The sequence below is a fragment of the Eretmochelys imbricata genome, chromosome 20, assembly GCF_965152235.1.
Source record: "Eretmochelys imbricata isolate rEreImb1 chromosome 20, rEreImb1.hap1, whole genome shotgun sequence".
Lineage (NCBI taxonomy): Eukaryota > Metazoa > Chordata > Testudines > Cheloniidae > Eretmochelys > Eretmochelys imbricata.
Genome location: NC_135591.1, coordinates 13587311 through 13607651, shown reverse-complemented (window position 1 = coordinate 13607651; position 20341 = coordinate 13587311). Strand labels below are relative to the sequence as shown.

At 44.9% G+C, this 20341-nt stretch overlaps 1 protein-coding gene across 2 annotated transcripts in view; it reads right to left on the bottom strand.

Annotated features, from left to right (window-relative positions):
- The window catches only part of CBX5 (chromobox 5), a 60005-nt gene extending 40274 nt beyond the window's left edge, over positions 1–19731 (bottom strand). Inside the window, exon 1 of one of the 2 annotated variants that reach the window (XM_077838188.1) lies at positions 19591–19731. In XM_077838188.1, the coding sequence (XP_077694314.1) occupies positions 19591–19731 (141 nt within the window). Of the gene's footprint in view, positions 1–4297; positions 5128–19590 lie in introns of those variants that run through there. The other variant, XM_077838190.1, reaches the window with a different exon arrangement.
- Positions 19732–20341: the final 610 nt, after the last annotated feature.

The following is a 20341-nucleotide window of genomic DNA, read 5'->3' as shown; positions in this document are numbered from 1 at the left end:
AGGCCAGAGCAGAGACTGCAGTTATTCTAACGGGGACTAGCAGACACTATAATTATCAATGCTCCAAAACATTTTCCACTATAAACCCTGTTTGTCCCATACTTACAACTTCATAAAAATATTCATTGAAGTCTTCTGTGCTTGGTCTCTGACCAGAGGAAATTTTCTAAAAAGTGGCCAGAGTCCCTTCAGTAGTATGAGACATGGTAGAGACAAAAATCACTTTTCCCATTGTAATACCACCTTAATACATAAAAGCTACAGCAAAAATAGGCTCAATTTGAAACTTGGAACAGATGTGGTTCTTGCTGAGAATGAGAGCTTCTACTTGGTCTGAAAAACATTTTTGATTTAACAAAAGTTGTTGGAAATTATTTTACTAAGAATGCTCAGAAGCAAATGTTGTGAAGTCCATAGGTATCCTTCAGCCCTGTCTTACACCTAGACCAACTCTACACTAGACTTTTGTCAACAGCTACGTTGTTCAGAGTGTGATCCCAGACAGACATAGCTATGCAAGCAAAAGCCCCTAGAGTACGCACAATATGCCAGCAAAAGCAGCTTATTTCACTGGGGGCGGGGGGAAAAGGGGACGACCTAGATAACTGTGCTTTTGCCAGGTTTTGCCAGTATAAGCTGCATCCACCCTAGGAGCACTTTGATGGTATAGTCTACTGGTATACCAATATAGTAAAACGGTACAACCCCCTAGTGTGGACACTGCTGTATGTAAACAAGTTTATACCTGTATAACAGTTTCCACCCTAGGGGGCTACTTTATATCACTTTCTAAACCATGTGCAGACCAATTCCTAAATTAAGAAACAAGGTGCTTTTTAAAAATCGACTTAGGTAACCTGCCTTATCTAACATGATTTCAAACACCATTTAGCATCCAGTGCAGACACAGCATAAATCTTCACAATCACGTTAGCTAGTCCTATCATAACCTAGAAAGTAGCCTAAAGTCCTGTTCTTGACAGGCAAAAAAAGGTGTGTTTTTTAATCGAGTTAAAGGTAACAACTGAAAAGCTCCATTAAGATACAGCCTAAGTATGTTTGAAGCCATATTAGCTGGCTGTGCTTTAGCCTAGCCTCTCCCCTAACCTAAAATGTGGTAGGCTAATTCAGACCTGTTAGCCTGCATCGTAAGCCATGCCTGCGCTAGAAAAGAGGTTTATTTTTAAAAATGTATTAAGAAACCCTACTGTAAATATGGCAAGTCACAGTGTTAATTCATGTTTGCTAGTCAAAATAAACATCAAGTTGTCAATAAATAATGCAGAAGTGTACTATAAAAATAATTCTGATCTGTATTTGGGAACAAGCGAGGTGATATATACATATCATGATGATGAAATACTTTCTGTTCCAACAGTAACTAAGGAGGATATTCATCAGCAGCTACTAAAGTTAATATTTTTTATATCAGTATGCCCGGCTAACTTACATCCAAGAGTTTTACAAGAACTGGCCGAGGTGCTTGCTGGACTCTTTAATGTCGATTTTTTAAATAAGTCTTGGAGCACTGGAGCAATTCCATGAGACTGGAAGAAAGCCAATGTTGTGCCAATATTTAAGAAGGGTAAAACAGGACGATATAGTAATTATAGGCCTGTCAGCCTGACATCCATCCGGGGCAAAATAATGGAATGACTGACCCATTCATTTAGATTATCAATTTGAGGATTTGTCGTAGATTGAGATGTCAATAAAGGAGGTTCTGGGATGGACTGATAAATTAAACAGTAATAAGTCACTAGGACCAGATAGTATTCACACAAGAGTTCTAATGAAAATAAAATAAGAAACTGCAGAACTACTAATTGTGGTATGTAACCTATTTAACATTTAAATCAGCTTCTATACCAAAAGACTGGAGGATAGCTAATGAGACACCAGTTTTTAAAAGGCTCCAGAGACGATCTTGGCAACTACAGGCCAGTAATCCTTAATTCAGTGCCAAGCAAATTAGTTGAAACTATAGTACAGAACAGAATTCAGACACAGATGAACACAATTTGTTGGGGGACAGTCAATCTAGCTTTTGTAAAGGGAAATCATGACTCGCCAGTCTAATAGAATTCTTTGAGGGGGTCAACAAACATGTGGACAAGGGTAATCCAGTTGATATAGTGTACCTGGAATTTTAGAAAGCCTTTGACAAGGTCTCTTATCAAAGGCTCTTAAGCCAAGTAAGCAGTCATGGGATAAGAGGGAAAGTGCTCTCATGGATCATAACTGATGAAAAGACAGGAAACAAAGGGTAGGAATAAATGGTCAGTTTTCAGAATGTAGAGAGGTAAATAGCAGTGTCCCCCAAGGATCTGTACTGGGACCAGTGCTGTTCAACATATTCATAAATGATCTGGAAAAAGGGGTAAACAGTGAGGTGGCAAACTTTGCAGAGGATACAAAATTACCCAAGATAGTTAAATCCAAAGCTGATTGTGTAGAGTTACAAAAGGAACTCACAAAACTGGTGACTGGGCAACAAAATGGCAGATGAAATTCAATGATGATAAATGCAAAGTAATGCACAATGGAAAACATAATCCCAACTAAAGGTACAAAATGATGAATTCTAAATTAGCTAGTAGGCGTCTATTACATGAGTGGGTTCATGAGGTTCTGTGGCCTGCAGTATGCAGAAGGTCAAACTAGAGGCTTCTGATGGTCCCTCCTGACCTTAAAGTCCATGAGTCTATGAGAATCTTGGAGTAATAGTGGATAGTTCTCTGAAAACATCAGCTCAATATGCAGTGGCAGTCAAAAAAAACTAACAATGTTAGGAACCATTAGGAAAGAGATAATAAGACAGATAATAAATATCACAATGCCACGATATAAATCCATGGTACACCCACACCTTGAATACTGCGTGCACTTCTGGTCATCCCATTTAAAAAAAAAACATATTTAAAATGGAAAAGATATAGAGGACAACAAAAATGATTATGGAACAACTTCCATATGCGGAGAGATTAAAAAGACTGGGACTATTCATCTTAGAAAAAGAGGCAATTTAGGAGGGACATGATAGAGGTCTATAAAATTACAAATGGTGTGCGGGAAGTGTTATTTTCTCTTTCACATAACACAAAAACCAGGGGTCACGCAATGAAATTAAATAGACAGCAGATTTAAAACAAACAAAAGGAAGTACTTCTTCACACAAAGCACAGTCAACCTGTGGAACTCATTGCCAGGGGATTTTGTGAAGGCCAAAACTATAAAAGGATTCAACACAGAATTAGATAAGTTTCTGGAGGATACGTCCATCAATGGTTATCAGGCAAGATGGTCAGGGATGCAACTGGTTTCCCCTAAGCCTCTAACTGGACTTGAACACAGGCAGTGGATCATTTGATAACTGCTCTGTACTGTTCATTCCTTCACAGCAGCTCTACAACTTTATTGGACAGCAATAAACTATTCTGACAACAAAAATTACTACACGACCCCAGGAGGGGGGACCAAAGCCTGAGCGCATCCAAGCCCTGCCGCCCCAGGTGGGGGGGGCCAAAGCCCAAGCCCCACCACCCTGGGTTGGGATGCAAAAGACCAAGAGCTTCAGCCCCAGGCAGGGGGCCTGTAACCTGATCCCCACTGTCCAGGGCTGAAGCCCTCAGGCTTGGGCTTCGGCCCCTGGCCCCAGCAAGTCTAACGTCAACCCTGGTGACCTCATTAAAACGGGGTCATGACCCACAGTTTGAGAACCACTGCAAGCATCTGCCATTGGCCACTGCGAGAAGGCAGGATACTGGCCTGAATGAACCACTGGTCTGAGCCAGTATGGCCATTCTTATGACTGATACAAGACTCGGTTAAAAAAAAATTTTAAAAAAGGATAATATTAATTGTACTAGGGTCCTGAAGGGATCAGTCCTTGACCGTATGTTATTTAATATTCTATCAGTGACCTGAAGAGAAAACATCATTACTGAAACAGCTGCAGATGACACAAAGATTGGGGGAGCTGTAAATAACCAAGAGGATAGATCACTGACAGAGTGATCTGGATTACTTGGTAAGCTGGGCGCACCAATCAATGTGCGTTTCAATAAGGCCAAATGTAAGGTACAAACAACACAGGCTTAGGAACTAAAATCTAGAAACGCAGGCTATCCATACAGGATGGGGTACTCTATCCTGGGAAGCAGCAAAGATGAAAATGACTTGGGAGTCATAGTGGATGATCGGCTGAATATAAGCTTCCAGGAAAATGCTGTGCTTAAAACCGCTAATGCAATTCTTGGATGCAGAGGACTGACTCAGAGTAGGGACGTTTATTTACCTCTATATTTGGCTATTGGAATCCTGCGTCCAGTTCTGGTTTTCACACTTCAAGAAAGATGCTGATAAACTGCAGAGGTTTCAGAGAAGAGCCACAAGAACAACTAAAGGATTGGAGAAGATGCATTACAGTGAGAGGCTCAATGAGCTCGATCTATTTAGTTTAGCAAAAAAGAAGGTTAAAGCATGACTTAATCACAGTGTATAAGTACCTATTTGCAGTAAAGTGCTCTTCAATCTAGCAGACAAAGGTATAACAAAATTAAATGCCTGGAAGTTGAAACTAAGTACATTCCAACTAGAGATAAGGCACACATTTTTAACACTCAGCCCTGGTCTATACTACAGGGTTAGGTCGAATTTAGCCGCGTTAGGTTGATTTTACAATGAATGTGTCTACACAAGCAACCCCGTTCCGTCAACCTAAAGGGCTCTTAAAATCGACTTCTGTACTCCACCCCGGCAAGGTGAGTAGTGCTAAAATCGACCTTGCTGGGTCAAATTTGGGGTAGTGCGGACGCAAATTGATGTTATTGGCCTCTGGGAGCTATCCCAGAGTGCTCCAATGTGACCGGTCTGGACAGCACTTTCAACTCTGATGCACTAGCCAGGTACACAGGAAAAGCCCCGGAAAAACTTTTGAATTTAATTTCCTGTTTGGTCAGTGTGGCAAGCTCAGCAGCACAGATGACCATGCAGTCCTCCCAGAATCATAAACGAGCTCCAGCATGGAGCAAATGGGAGACACTGGATCTGACTGCTGTATGGAGTGAAGAATCTGTGCAGGCAGAACTCCGATCAAGAAGAAGAAATGCTAATATATATACCAAAAATCGCACAGGGCATGATGGACAGAGACTACAACAGGGACACACAGCAGTGCTGCGTGAAAGTCAAGGAGCTCAGGCTGGCCTACCAAAAGACAAAGGAGGCAAACGATCGCTCTCGGTCAGAGCCCCATACATGCTGCTTCTGTGATCAGCTGCATGGCATTCTGGGGGTGACCCTACCACTATCCCACCACTGTCCATGGACACCTGCAAGGGGGGAGTCTCACACAACTTGGAGGAGGATTCTGTGGAGGAGAATGAACAGCAGGAAAGCCGTGAATCCATTCTCCCCGGCAGCCAGGACCCTTTCATCACGCTGGAGCCAGTACCCTCCCAAGGTGGGATCCCCGACCCTGAAGGCGGAGAAGGCACCTCTGGTGAGTGCACATTTGTAACTACAGTACAGGGTTTAAAAGCAATAGTGTTTAATGTTTGATTTGCCCTGAAGACTTGGGATGCATCTGTGGCCAGTACAGCTACTGGAAAAGTCTGTTAACGTGTCTGGGGATGGAGCAGGAATCCTCCAGGGACATCTCCATGAAGCTCTCCTGGAGGTACTCTGAAGGCCTTTGCAGAAGGTTTCTGGGGAGGGCTGCCTTTTTTCATCCTCCACGGTAGAACACTTTACCACGCCAAGCCAGTAGCAAGTAGTCTGGAATCACTGCAGCACAAAGTATGGCAGTGAATGGTCCTGGGTTTTGGTCGCACTCAAGCAACATTCGGTCTTTATCTTTCTGTGTTAGCCTCAGGAGAGTGACATCATTCATGGTCACCTGGTTGAAACAGGGGAATTTTTGTAAGTGAACAGTAAAAGGACCTCATTCATGCTGGGCTGTTTGCACTTGGCTAAAAAGGATCATCCCATAGCCACGCGGTGGGGGGAGGGGTGAAGGGATCATCCCAAATAGCCACGTGGAGAGGTGGGAGGAGGTGTGTGCTGCACATCCACCTGAAAACCACAGCCCCTCCTTTCAAATGGCAAACCCAACTGGCATTGCTTGCTATGGGAAAGGAGGATGCTGCAGTCTGAAAACATTCCCATGTTATGAATGCATCCGATGAAGTGAGCTGTAGCTCACGAAAGCTTATGCTCAAATAAATTGGTTGGTCTCTAAGGTGCCACAAGTACTCCTTTTCTTTTTGCAAATACAGACTAAGACGGCTGTTACTCTGAAACACGTTATGAAGGCGTTAGAAGCCAAACCCACGTACCCTTTGGCTTACCATGGCTGCCTGGAAACCAAATTCTGTTGCCCAGCCATGTGTGATGTGTCACCATACAAGCAGGAGCTCAATATAAAAGGCAAAATGCAACCTTGTACCTAAGCACATGTGCTGTCTGCTGTGAATTGCTTGATTCACGGTGAAAAAGTCTCCCTTTTGTTCTCAGAAATGTATCATCTTAAATTTTACTCTCCCTTTTTATCCCCCTGCAGGTGCCAATGTTTCTATGCTCCCGCTATCATCTCCATCCCTGAGGTTATCGTAGATTAGAAGGCAAAAAAAATGCACTCGTGATTACATGTTTTCCGAGCTCATGCAGTCCTCCAGCACTGATAGGACACAGCTGAATGCATAGAGGCATTCAGTGGAAGAGTCCAGGAAAGCATTAAGTAAGCACAATGAGAAGAGGCAGGATACAATGCTGAGGCTAATGGGGGAGCAAACAGACATGCTCAGGCATCTGGTGGAGCTGCAGGAAAGCCAACAAGAGCACAGACCGCCACTGCATCCACTGTACGACCGCCTGCCCTCCTCCCCAAGTTCCATATCTTCCCCACCCAGATGCCCAAGAAAGTGGTGGGTGTGGCTCCAGGCACTCAGCCACTCCACTCCAGAAGATGGCCCAAGAAACAGAAGGCTGTCATTCAAACGGTTTTGATTTGTAGTGTGGCTACAATAAGCCACGTACCCTTGTCCTTCCCTCCTCCCCCACCCCACCTTACCTTATCAGTTATCCCCCCCCTTTTTTTTTTAATTAATAAAGAAAGAATACATGGTTTCAAAACCATAGTGACTTTATTTCCTTTGCCAGCTGTGATCGAAGTGGGGAGGGTGGCTGGCCTACAGAGGATTAAAATTGACAAAGGGGGCGCGTTTGCATCAAGGAGAAACACACACAACTGTCACACCGTAGCCTGGCCAGTCATGAAACTGGCCAGCCATGGGAGCAAGGGGTAGGCTGGGTCTCCAAGGATAACTATTGGCATTTCAACATCCCCAACAGTAATTTTCTGGTCTGGGAAGTAAGTCCCTAACGCAGCTAAAGTAAGTCCCTTCTTGCAGCTGCTCAAACAGCCCAAAGTTCCTAAAGATGCGAGCGTCATGCACCTTTCCCGGCCATCCCACGTTGATGTCGGTGAAACATCCCTTGTGATCCACCAGTGCTTGCAGCACCATTGAGAAGTACCCCTTGCGGTTTATGTACTAGTTGGCAAGGTGGTCCAGTGCCAAGATAGGGATATGCGTTCCGTCTATCGCCCCACCACAGTTAGGGAAACCCATTGCAGCAAAGCCATCCACTATGACCTGCACATTTCCCAGAGTCATTACCCTTGATAGCAGAACGTCAGTGATTGCACTGGCTACTTGAATCACAGCAGTCCCCACAGTAGATTTGCCCACTCCAAATTGATTCCTGACTGTCAGACGTTGCAAGCTTCCACAGGGCTATCACCACTTGCTTCTCAACTGTCATTAGAGCCCCACTGCTGCCGTGATGTCCCAATTGCCACATCCTGTGCTTTCAGGAATGTCTGTGTCCATGTCCTCCTCACAATCGTCCTCGTGCTGCTGTCTCTTAACCAGGTTCTGCACATACTGCAGTATAATGCATGAGGTGTTTACAATGCTCGCAAAAGCAGCGGTGAGCTGAGCAGGCTCCATGCTTACTGTGCTATGGCATCTACATGGGTAACCCAGGAAAAAAGGCGCGAAATGATTGTCTGCAAATGCTTTCATGGAGGGATGGAAGGGAGACTGATGACGTACCCAAAACCACCCACGACAATGTTTTTGCCCCATCAGGCATTGGGAGCTTAAACCAGAATTCCAATGGGCAGCACAGACTGCAGAAACTGTGGGATAGCTTCCCAGTGTCACCTCTCCGTGAGTCGATGCTAGCCACAGCCGTGAGGATGCACTCCGCCGACTTAATGTGCTTAGTGGGGACATACACAATGGACTGTCTAAGACTGATTTCTAAAAATCAACTTCTATAAAATCAACCTAATTTTGTAGTGTAGACATACCCTCAGAGCAATTAACAACTTTTGGTAACAACTTACCAAAAGTCATGGTGGATTCTCCAGCACTGGAAATTTTTAAATCAAAATTAGATGTTTTTCTAAAGGTCATGTTCAACTTCAACCACAGCTCTTGGACTTGAAGCTATATTAATTTGGGGAAGTCCTACTGCCTGTCTCATGCAGGAGATCAGACTAAATGATTATAATGGTCCCTTCTGATCTTAAAATATAAGAATCTAAGGGGGAGTCTTAGGGCTTGCCTTCACCAGCTAACATGCTAAAACTACATCATGCCTCATCTACACTAGAATTTTAACATGTTAAATACATATAGTTATTCCTAGGCCTTGTCTGTCTTCACTATGACAAGAGATGTGTTCTTAACTCAAGCCAGCAGATCCAGGAAAACCCTAGTTCTTCAAGTCTTCAACTCAATCATCTAATGCATGGGAAAACACAGCTTTCTCTTCATTAGGATTTACCTCATCGTTAGTTAATTCAGATTAAAAATACATCTTTTTCCTAATGAAGAGCTGAAGGTGTGATGTTAGGTACTCCAATGGGGAGTCTATGCTTTAATTTGGCCAGTCTAGCATGTGTTAAAGGCATTGTCTAAACCAGAGACGGGCAGTTTTTGGCCCTCGGGCCACATCTGGGAATAGAAATTGTATGGTGGGCCATGAATGCTCACAAAATTGGGGCTGGGGTGCGGGAGGGGGTGAGGGCTCTGGTTGGGGGTGCAGGCTCTGGGTTGGGGCCAGAAATGAGGAGTTCAGGGTGTAGGAGGGGGCTCCGGCTGGGGGAGGGCTCTGGCTGGGGGTGCAGGCTCTGGGGGGTGGGGCTGGGGATGAGGGATTTGGGGTGCAGGAGGGTGCTCCAAGATGGGATCGAGGAGTTTGGAGGGTGGGAGAGGGATCAGGGCTGGGGCAGGTAGTTGGGGCACAGGGAGAGGCGCAGGCTCCAGGTGGCGCTTACCTCAAGCGGCTCCCAGAAGCAGCGGCACGTCCCCATTCCAGCTCCTATGCGGAGCCACGGCCAGGTGGCTGTGCATGCTGCCCCTGCAGCAACCATTGGCCACAGTTCCCGGCCAATGGGAGCTGTGGGGGTGGCACTTGGGGCGGGAGCAGCATGCAGAGAACCCCCTGGCTGCCCCTACGTGTAGGAGCCAGAGTGGGACCATGCCGCTTCTTCCGGGAGCCGCATGCAGTGGTCCCCAACCCTGCTCCTTGGCTGAAGCACCGGAGCGGGGCAAGCCCCAAACCCCACTCCCCAGCAGGAGCTCAAGGGCTGGATTAAAACGGCTGTCGGGCCAGATCCAGGCTGCAGGCCATAGTTTGCCCATCCCTGGTCTAAACAGCACTTTTCAAATGCATTATGTAGCACATTAGCTAACACATACTAACATCACACCTCCTAAACTAGACAAGGTCCAAGGCATAGCCTAGGAGTTTTCTAATTCAATTTTTAAAAAGAACCAGTTTTCCTAATATAGAGATACCCTAGGAGATAAATGAACTCGCATTCCTGTGCAATAGGGCCTTGATCCGGCAAACCCTTGTTTCCAAGTCTTGGTTACACTCAGAAAATGCACTGTATTTCAAAACAAGTTAACAATCTTAAATATGATTCTGCCCTTAGTGTGGATAAGAGCAGGCAGCCCTGCTTAAAGAGGCATTAGTTGTGCATGGTTAACCATAAAGCCAGTGTCTATAGCTTTATTTTCAGTGAAGTTAGCTCAACTGAGTACTTTAACTCCACTGAAAATCCCCCCTAGCCCTGGTCTACACTACAGAGTTAGGTTGACATAAGATGCCTTGTATCAACCTAACTCTGTAAGCGTCTACGCTAAAATATCGCTCCCGCCAATGTAACTTGCGCGCTATGCCAACTTAATTCCACCTCCGCAAGAGGTGTAGTGCTTAGGTCAACATAATTCGATCAACACAGTGTCAGTATAGACACTGCTTGCTTACATCAACTGTTACTGGCTTTCAGAAGCCATCCCACAATGCCCAATGCTGAGAGTTAAATCACTGTAAGTGCTCCTGGTGAGGGGGCACACTGCCAACACAAGGAGCACAGTGAGGACATGCAAAAGCGATTTAATGATTGTGGTGGCCGTACGTCGACATTACAAAATTATGTCAACCTAAGTTATGTCCACATACCCTCAATGGTGCAGCAGATACAGATTAACACCTTGAAGAATGTCTGAACTTAACTCCATTGAAAAATACCACAACAATCGGCATGGCCTATGGGATAATTTGTGGGAGTACAGGATTGTAGGATCAGGGCCCTACTGGATTCAAGGATACAATAAACTTCTCCAGGTTAATTCTATTCCTCTCCCTGTCTTCCCTTTCTGTTTTGGTCTTTTTTTTTTTTTTAAATGGAAATTAAATGTGTAAAACTGTGCTACAACAACATTATGTGCAACTGTCACAATATTAAGTCAGGAAATGCAAGAGTTAAAGTGTTAACAACATTAACTTGACTCATTGCACAAATGTATTTTGCATTTCTGTTTCAGGTTTAGCATGGTAGGTTAATATTTTGCTCACCTGTATAAAATGTATAGAATGCACAATGCAACGAAGTTAATGTTCCTGATGGAAAGTTGATGTTTGCATTTCCTGGGCTTTTAATCGTGCTACCAACATTAAATGTCTCATTAGTAAAAATGTTTTGCATTTAAACGTAATATATACTACTGAAAGAAAGCAGGTTCCAGCAAGTTGTAGTAATGGACTGTTAATTCTGAAGAGATTTAACAGTAGCTGCAGCTACATGTTCCACTAACAAAAACATTTTAAGTTGCCATCGATACAGCTATGGAGCCAAATTCAGCTACAGAATAAGCAGATGCAACTCCATTGATGTTCACAGAATTGCACCTTCTTACATCAGCGTCAAAATTTAGCCCCCAGTAACCTCTGCCATCCCTTGATCATACTTTTATTATTGGTATTGCTAGCACCTCGAAACACCAGTCAAGGATTAATGCCTCACTGGGCCAGGCACTGTACACACATACTAGGATCTGAAGATGTTAGCTAACACGTGTTAAGAGTCAAGGTAGTGTGTCTCTAATACATGTCAACCTGTGAGTTAAAGTCTCGGTTGCTGAGGGGACCCTAGACTTCAGCTTAGCACTGTAAAAGTCAACTCTGCGTTGTCCGCAATTGAGTGTTAGAGCATGTCAAGTGAACATTTTCTAACACACCTTTAAAGCCTAGGCAAGTCATCTGAAACCTACTTTGTGTAGTGTTAGACAGCAGTGCTTAAGGCCACGTCTACGCTATTTTGGGCATGGCTACACTGGAAACTTCAAATAACTGCAGCAGGAACGCTCCAGCGGCAGCGCTTTGAAGTGCGAGTTGGGTCTTTTCTAAGCTGAACTGTCCTGGTTTTTTTAATCTCGTCTCACGTGAAAGCTGTTCCATACTCCTGATAATTTTTGTTGCCCTCCTCTGTCCCTTTTCCAATTCTAATATATCTTTTTTGAGATGGAGCGATCAGAACTGCACACAGAATTCAAGACATGGGTATACCACGGATGTATTTAGCGGCATTATGATATTTATTGTCTTATTATCTATCCCTTTTCTCATGGTTCTTAACATTCTGTTCGCTTTTTTGACTGCTGCTGCACACTGAGCAGATGTTTTCAGAGAACCATCCGCAATGAGCCCAAGATCTCTTTCTTGAATGGTAAAAGCTAATTTAGAGCCCATTATTCTGTATGTATAGTTGGGATTATATTTTCCAATGTGAATCACTTTGTATTTATCAACATTGAATTTTATCTACCATTTTCTAGCCTAGTCACCCAGTTCTGAGAGATCCCTTTGTAACTCTTCACAGTCAGGTTTGGATTTAACTATCTTGGGTAATTTTGTATCCTCCACAAACTTTTCCTTCTCACTGTTTACCTCTTTTTCCAGAGGATTTATGAATTTGTTGAACAGCACCTGTCCCAATTCAGGACCCTGGGCTTCTCTGCTATTTACCTCTCTCCACTGTGAAAACTGATTATTTATTCCTACCTTTTATTCCCTATATTTTAATCAGTTACTGATCCATGAAAGGACCTTCCCTCTTATCCCAGGACTGCTTATTTGTCTTAAGAGCCTTTGGTGAGACACCTTGTTAAAGGCTTTCTGAAGGTCCAAGTACACTATATCTATTGGATCATCCTGGTCCACATGTTTGCTGACACCTTCAAATAATTCTAATGGATTGGTGAAGCATGATTTTCCTTTACAAAAGCCATGTTGACTTTTCCCCAACATATTGTGGCATGTGTGTGTCTGATAATTCTGTTCTTTACTATAGTTTCATCCTATTTGCTTGGTACTGAACTTCGGCTTACTGGCCTGTAATTGCCAGGATCACCTAGAAACTTTAAAAATTCAGCAGTACATTAGCTATCCGCCAGTCATCGGATATAAATCTGCCAGTTTAATCTCAATGGTGTTTTAACAGGACAATTTAAAATACAGGTAACCACGATTAATTATTTGAACTGATCAAGTTAGCAAAAAACATCCAATCAGTGAACTAATTTTGCATGTCAGATTTCATTTGAAAGGCATAAGTTTTGGAGATACAAATACAGTGCACTCCTTTTATATGAATCACATTTTATATGAATCACATCTGTACTGGATAATTTGATTCTTATAAGCAGTTTATTCTTACAAGTGGAGTATTTTATGTTCTTATAGGAATGATTTTGTCCCACTGGTTTTTATCACTATATGCAGCTGATTCTTATTTCAGCGATTCTTCTAAATGGAATGCACTTTATCAGAATTTTATCAAATATTAGATTCGTTAAAACTGAAAGATTCTAAAAATCCAGTCTACTTTTTGCTCTTCTCTCAGGTTGAACAATAAAAATCCAGGAAGTCAGTTTTGGAGGGGTGGGGGTGGCCAATTTTCCTCTTAGCTTCTAAGTGCTGCATATTGAAATAACACTCTTATGCAATGTTTGTATCCCAATCACTTGTTTCCAGTAGCATAATTATTGTTTAAAAATCATGAAAACATTTCTATTGTTTTAGTACTTATGAGGACTTTGTTTTGGCAAAATTGAGAGCCAGGTTGGTGGAATTCTGAAAACAAAAGTGTGGAGAGCGGGGTGAGGGGTAGCATTACAACAACAAGTTACCTGGCTCCTCCTTAGTTTGGCTTTTAGATTTGGTTTAATAGGGTTGCCAGTTTAAAAGATCTGGCTGTCTGGTCTTTTTTTAAGTGAATGGAATGGCAAAGAATAGAGTCCACATTTTTAAGCGAATAGGACAAAGTAGCAAGGTCCTACCTTTCTTACTCCTGTTTGGTTGAAGCATTTTAATTATGCTTAAGGAACTGAGAATTACGCTGAGGGACCTGGTCTTATTTAGTCTGCAGAAAAGAACAGTGAGGGGGGGGATTTGATAGCAGCCTTCAACTACCTGAAGGGGGGTTCCAAAAAGGATGGAGCTAGGCTGCTGTCAGTGGTGGCAGATGACAGAACAAGGAGCAATGGTCTCAAGTGGCAGTGGGGGAGGTCTACGGTGGATATGAGGAAACACTATTTCACTAGGAGGGTGATGAAGCACTGGAATGGGTTACCTAGGGAGGTGGTGCAATCTCCATCCTTAGAGGTTTTTAAGGCTCGGCTTGACAAAGCCCTGGATGGGATGATTTAGTTGGGGTTGGTCCTGCTTTGAGCAGGGGGTTGGACTAGATGACCTCCTGAGGTCTCTTCCAAGCCTGGTATTCTATGATTTTCAGCATTTGCAAACACCATCTATCTATTCTGGGTTGACATTTATGCAGAAAGCCCCAATAATATGGATGCACAGCTGGAGAAACCATGCAATGTTTCAGAGTAGCAGCTGGGTTAGACTGTATTCGCAAAAAGAAAAGGAGTACTTGTGGCACCGTAGAGACTAACAAATGTTGCCTCTGCAACCTCTACGTTCTGAGGCAATGAGCGTAATACACTTGGGCCAGAGCACAAGAGGACTATTGTATTCCTACTTCCACAGATCCAATGGCTCAAAAGGCTCATGTGGAGGAAGCAGAGGGGCAATGGTTGCTCTTCCAACCCAAAGTTTTTAATGGAGGAGTTACATTCAGCAGTACTGTCCCAGTTTAGACAGAATTCCCTTCCTCCCAAGTTTGCTCCTAGCCCAACTTGCTCTAGTAACACAATGAAAGGGCTTCATATTAAGGATCTTTCTATCCAAGAAGTATAACCATGCCAGGAGATCCGGTTAGGTCAATTTTGTATTTTGGACCAGAACATTAAGAGTCCCCGCATCACACTAAAGTCTTGAAGGGACACTGGTAAGGTCCCATCTGCACTACAAATGAAATGGTGTTCCATTGTGTCAAGCAAACTTGGTTGCATTTGCAGTACTAGAACTCCCTTAATGTAAAATTTAACATTGCAATGATGTAGATTTTATGAGTGATTGGTACAAGATAAGGGGCAGAACTTTATTTCTATCGTAATTTCTCCACTCATGAAGACTGCTAACTTTGCCCTTAGTTACAAGCAATGAAAAACATCCAAGTGTGTGTCTGGTAAAGAAACATTTGCGGCACATGGTAACAACACCAGCTCTATAGAGATGAGTGCATGTTGTTGCAATATCCATTATAGTTCCCTTTGGATAAACATAAAAATCAGAATTATCTATACAAAAGTAGCCCCACTTCCAACATTTTGAAGCTAACATGTATCTCCAAAAGCTTTATGGAGCTACTTTACGTGAACAGTAATTACAACACATACAAACAAATGCTATTAGGATTAGGAGATCAATTGGAGAAGAATGCCTCCTTTCCGAGTTCAAAGATCCTAGCCCCTTCCCCAAAATTACTGCTCTGACTGTTCGTCAACTGGGTTTAAATCTGAAGTAAAAATTTGAATTTCTGAAATTCAAGCTGGTGGCAACTATCTTGCTGAGAAGTTACTGACATGGAAGCCTTACAGAAGATGGTTAAACCAATATTAAGAGGATGAAAACTAGTTACAGATCAAACAGAAACAAGCAAGTGGCTTAACATTTGGAACAGTAACACATTTAGTCTCGTCATTATACCAAGCAGACTATTAAATAAAACCACCACTATCAATCTGTAGCTCAGGCGTTTTAAATTACAAGGGCTCTCTCTGCTTCAGGATATACAACTAACACACAGTGCAGGGATACAAACATATTTAGTAATATGTTTTAAAATAGCATTGGACAAATATTAAAAAAAGCAAATCTGTCTGTTATTGTATTAGGAAGTGCTCAGATACGAGGGTGATGAGAGCCATACAAGTACTTAAGCATACAGAAATTAAAGTTACACAAGGGTAAGTTCTGAAGCATAGGCTCCAGTTACCTGGTCTAATTTAACATGTGCGTGTGTATATAACTTGGTTTCCAAACATCATGGTAACTAGACAGTGGGGGTAAGAAATAAACCCAGTATTTCAGTAAGGAATACCACTCCCACCATAAATTCTCATTGCCTCTTGTTCTGAAATAGGTGGGCAGAATACAGTCTCCTCAAAGGAAACCCTCAAGCATAGGATTTGCCTAACAAAAGCAGGTAACTGGTTCATCAAGTTCTGAAATCCTGCCTTCCTTTAGAGGGGGAAAAGGCTCTCTGAGTCCCTCATTAGACACCTGGACAATTTTGCCACATAGACCAATTTTGGAGGCAACGGCAAAGGAAGAGTTAATAAGAATTCAGACAATCAGTATGAAATTAGATTACCTTTGCTTTATTATACAGTTACAAGAGTGGTAAAAATCAGTCAAAGACATCCAGATACGTTTTCTTTACATACAGGGTTAAAGCTTGGTTCTATCTTGCTACATATAGAGCAGTGACATGTATCTGAGTGCCCGAGCATGGTAACTGCTACAGCAGTGGTTTTCAACTGCTGGTCCACGGACCCCCGGGGGTCTGCAGGCTATGTCTAAGGGATCCATGAAACGCTGTTATAACCATAGAACAGTGTTTTTCAACCTGGGGTCTGCAGACTATATCTAAGATTTCCAAAGGTGTCCACACCTCCATTCAAAATTTAGGGGCCCACAAAGGAAAAAAAGTTTAAAACCACTGTCCTATAGCATACAACAGATAAAGATCCAAATCCCATCTGCCCCTTCTGTTGCTACTAGCTTTGTATCCACACTTGAAAATTAATCCAGAATAAGGTAGTGTGTGTGTGAATTTAAAGTGGATTACCTCTCTATATAGATACTTATTCCAGAATAAGCATGCCTTTTTCCATGTTTAAACTAATCAGAACAAGGTACGCTTATTCTGGAATAAATGCATCCAGACATGAAGTTAATCAGGAATAGTTAACCCACAGTAAATTGCAGTGTTGTTGTAGCCATATTGGTCCCAGGATATTAGACAGGCAAGATGGGTGAGGTAATCTCTTTTATTGGATCAACTTCTGCTGACGAAAAAGACAACCTTTCAAGTTTACACAGAGCTCTTCTTCAGGTCTGGGAAAGGTACTGAGAGTGTTATAGCTAAATACAAGGGTGGAACAGATAAGGAGTTAACACATGTTGCAAGAGACCACTCAAAGTGAAGTAGGCAGTTAACACCACTACAGTATTAGTGGGTTTCAGATAGTTATAATGAACCAATGTAACTTCACATTCTATCTTATTCCAGATTAATTTTCACATGTGCAAACACAAATACCGTAACAGTGTACAAGACCATGTCCCAGGACACTTCAGTGCACTTGGAGTCATGGTGTCTACAAAACCAAGAATGCAGTGAACACGTCTGGAAACTACTACAGTAGAACCTCATAGTTACCTACACCTTAGGAATGGGGATTGTTCATAACTCAGAAATGTTCGTAACTCAGAACAAAACATTATAGTTGTTCTTTCAAAAGTTTACAACTGAACATTGACTTAATACAGCTTTGAAACTTTACTATGACAGAAGAAAAATGCTCCTTTCCTTTTTTTTTAAGTTTACATTTAACACTGTATCGTATTTGCCTTTTTTTCTCTCCCGTCTCTGCTGCTGCCTGGTTGTGTACTTCCAGTTCCAAATGAGGTGTGCGGCTGACTGGTCAGTTTGTAACTCTGAGGTTCTACTGTATTCCCAAGAATGTAGATGGGCCAATAGCGGTGCATAAAATATTTAACCTAGAGTTGCAGTGGGGGGGGGAAGCGCTTGTTTAGGAGGAACCCTGAATGAATGTGGCAGAGTTTGGGCTCATAAGACAAGATCACTGCTCTGAAGACTTAAACTGGATCTGGATGTGAAATGAAGGCATGCAACATGGGGGGGTATAACTACAAATAAAGAGAGCACTGGGAGGAAGAGGGGTGTCTACAGGGACTTGCAGGGCTGGGAGGTCACATAGGCACAAGAGAAGCTGCGGGATATGCAGGACTGGGAGCAATATGGGGTTTTCAGGTGAAATCCTGGGAACATCAGGGCTTTGGTATGAAAAATGAGAGTGGAGGAGATGTTCACAAAGGATCTCAAGCAGAGCTACATAGGGATTTGCAAGGCTAGAAGCAGGCCTACTGTGAGGGTTCTAGAGATACGGGATGTGTTGGGAGGTTGCAGGGCTAGGAACATCCTGCAAAGAATAGCGGGGAGGGCTAAAAAGCTAAGTGGTGTTTGTAGGGGGCTGCTGGAGATCACGCAGGGGGCTGCAGTGCAGAGTATGGTTTGTAGCCCCCCCTAATCAGGAGGCTGTAGGTGGGCAGTTGCAGGGGATCCTGAGAGGAGAGGAAGGACTGTGAGGTGCATTCAGGGAGAGGAGAAGGGCTGCAGGAGAGAGAGACAGGAGATCCTTGGGAGGACGAGGAGGGCTAAAGGGGGGTGGTTTTGCAGGGGATAAGGGAGATGGGCTGCGGGGGTATGTTTGCAGGAGATCTGGGGGGTGAGACAGGTGGGACAAGGAGGGCTGTGAGGGAGGGTAGCAGGGGAGATGGAGTTGCAGGGAATGGGGACGTTGCAAGAAATCCCAGGGAGGAGTGACAAGCATGAGGGTGTGTGGCAGGTGATGGGGGGGGGTGTGGGGGAGGAGAGATACAGGAGATCTGTGGTGGGCAAGTGGTGGGGGAAGCTGTAGAGAGGTGGGAGGCCTGTTACATGGGATCTTGGGAGGGGATGTTTGCAGGACAGGGCAGTGCAGGGGATCCAAGAGGTTGACGCAGGAGGCTACAGGGGATGTTGGGGGGGGGGTGCATGTGGGAGGTTTACAGGAGATTGGGAGTAGGAGGAATTTTGGAGAGAAGAATTTACAGGGGATCTAGGAGGAACTAAGCAGTACAAAGGAGGATGTTGTGGGGAACCCAGCAGGGAGGAGGGGGGGTTACAGAAGGTTGGGCGGGGGGGGGATTTTCAGGGGATTTAGGATCCCAGGGAGGTTACAGGACAGGGCAGCACAGAGGATCCAGGGGCTGTTGCAAAGAGTCGGAGAGACAGTGGGTAAGGAGATTTACAGGACAAGTCTGTGCAAGGGATCGGGGGGGGGGGGCAGCAGGGGATTAGTGGGGGGGAGGGTTACAGGACAAGGCAGTGCAGGGGATCGTGGGGGGGGAAGTAGGAGGGGCTGCAAAACACAGCGGTGTACGGAATCCAACCAGGGAGAAACAGCAGGGTCGCTTCCAGGGGGAGCAGCGGGGGTGTTGAAGGACAGCGCAGTGCACGGGTCAAGAACCCAGGACGATGTGGCCAGGGACCCCTACCTTTCCCAGGTCCCTTCCTGCACTTTGGGGGTGCACCCCATCTCCCAACCCCCATCTCATGGGGTCCAGAGGCGGGCACTGCGACGTCGGGCCCCGATTGGCCCGCTGCCCCGCCCATCAGGCTGAAGCACCCCCCTAATGCGCTTCAGGAGCACTCCCCGAGACACCGCGCGCCCATTAGCCCGCCGCGCCATCAGTCTCAGTCTCTGCGGCTGCCTCATTAGCGGAGAAGGCTGTCGCTCCCAGCTACCGCGCCCTCCCTCTTCCGCGCAGTTGGCACTGGTGCCTCGTGCTGCCAATCATGCTACATTAGCCCCGCTCCCGCCCCTCCATTGGCCAGCTAGCCTGTACATCAGGCGTCGCGGTCCCGCCCCCTAACCCCTTTCATTCCATACAATGAGCCCCTGTCCCCCCCCCAGGTCTCCCGCCCGAACAAACCGATGCCCTAACTCAGCAAGCCTCCCACCCACCGGGTACCTGGGTACGAAGCGGGTCCGGCACGGCACCGACTCCCCCTTCTCGCAGGCCCTCAGAGCCGAGGCTGCTTCTGCGCAACGCCCGCCGCCCGCCAAAACAGCCCCCCCAGCGCGCAGGCGCCTGGTTCTCCACATTGCGCATGCGCAGCCAATGCGCTTCCCTCCCCCATTTGTACACATATGGGAGCGCCCTTGGGTTTATCTCAGCGCATGCGCAGATGAGCACTTTCTGGCTGGTGCGTTTTTATTCCCTTTTCCGTGACGCTGCCAGGCAGAAGCCCTGGTCCGGTCTGTTTCACAGGGCTAATGCTCGCGGTGTAGTGCCAGTGACACAAAACAGGTCATTTAATTCTTCCCACCACAGTAATCGACACCCTCGCCTCATCGAATGATTGACAAGACAGCCCGCCAGTCAAACTCAACGCTTGGCAGCAACGGCCAAACATTGGGCAGTTTAGAGCGTGATTGTCCATCAGCAAACCAATCAGAGGTGAGATACAGTCTCTCGCGAGTGGAGCGGGAAAGACAGATGGGGGGGGGAAGGCATGGACTCCCAATGAGATACGTTAATGGGCGGGGCTTAGCTGCCTTAGCCAGTAGACTGCCGCAGTGGGGTAGGTCCAGGATTTCCACCACCAATGAGATGTGTCTGTCGTTCGTGACTATCCAATCGGATGTGAGGGGGTGTGACCCGACCCCCTTCATCCAATGGGAGCGCGCGGCGGGCGGAGCCCTAAGGGGGGCGGTGGAGT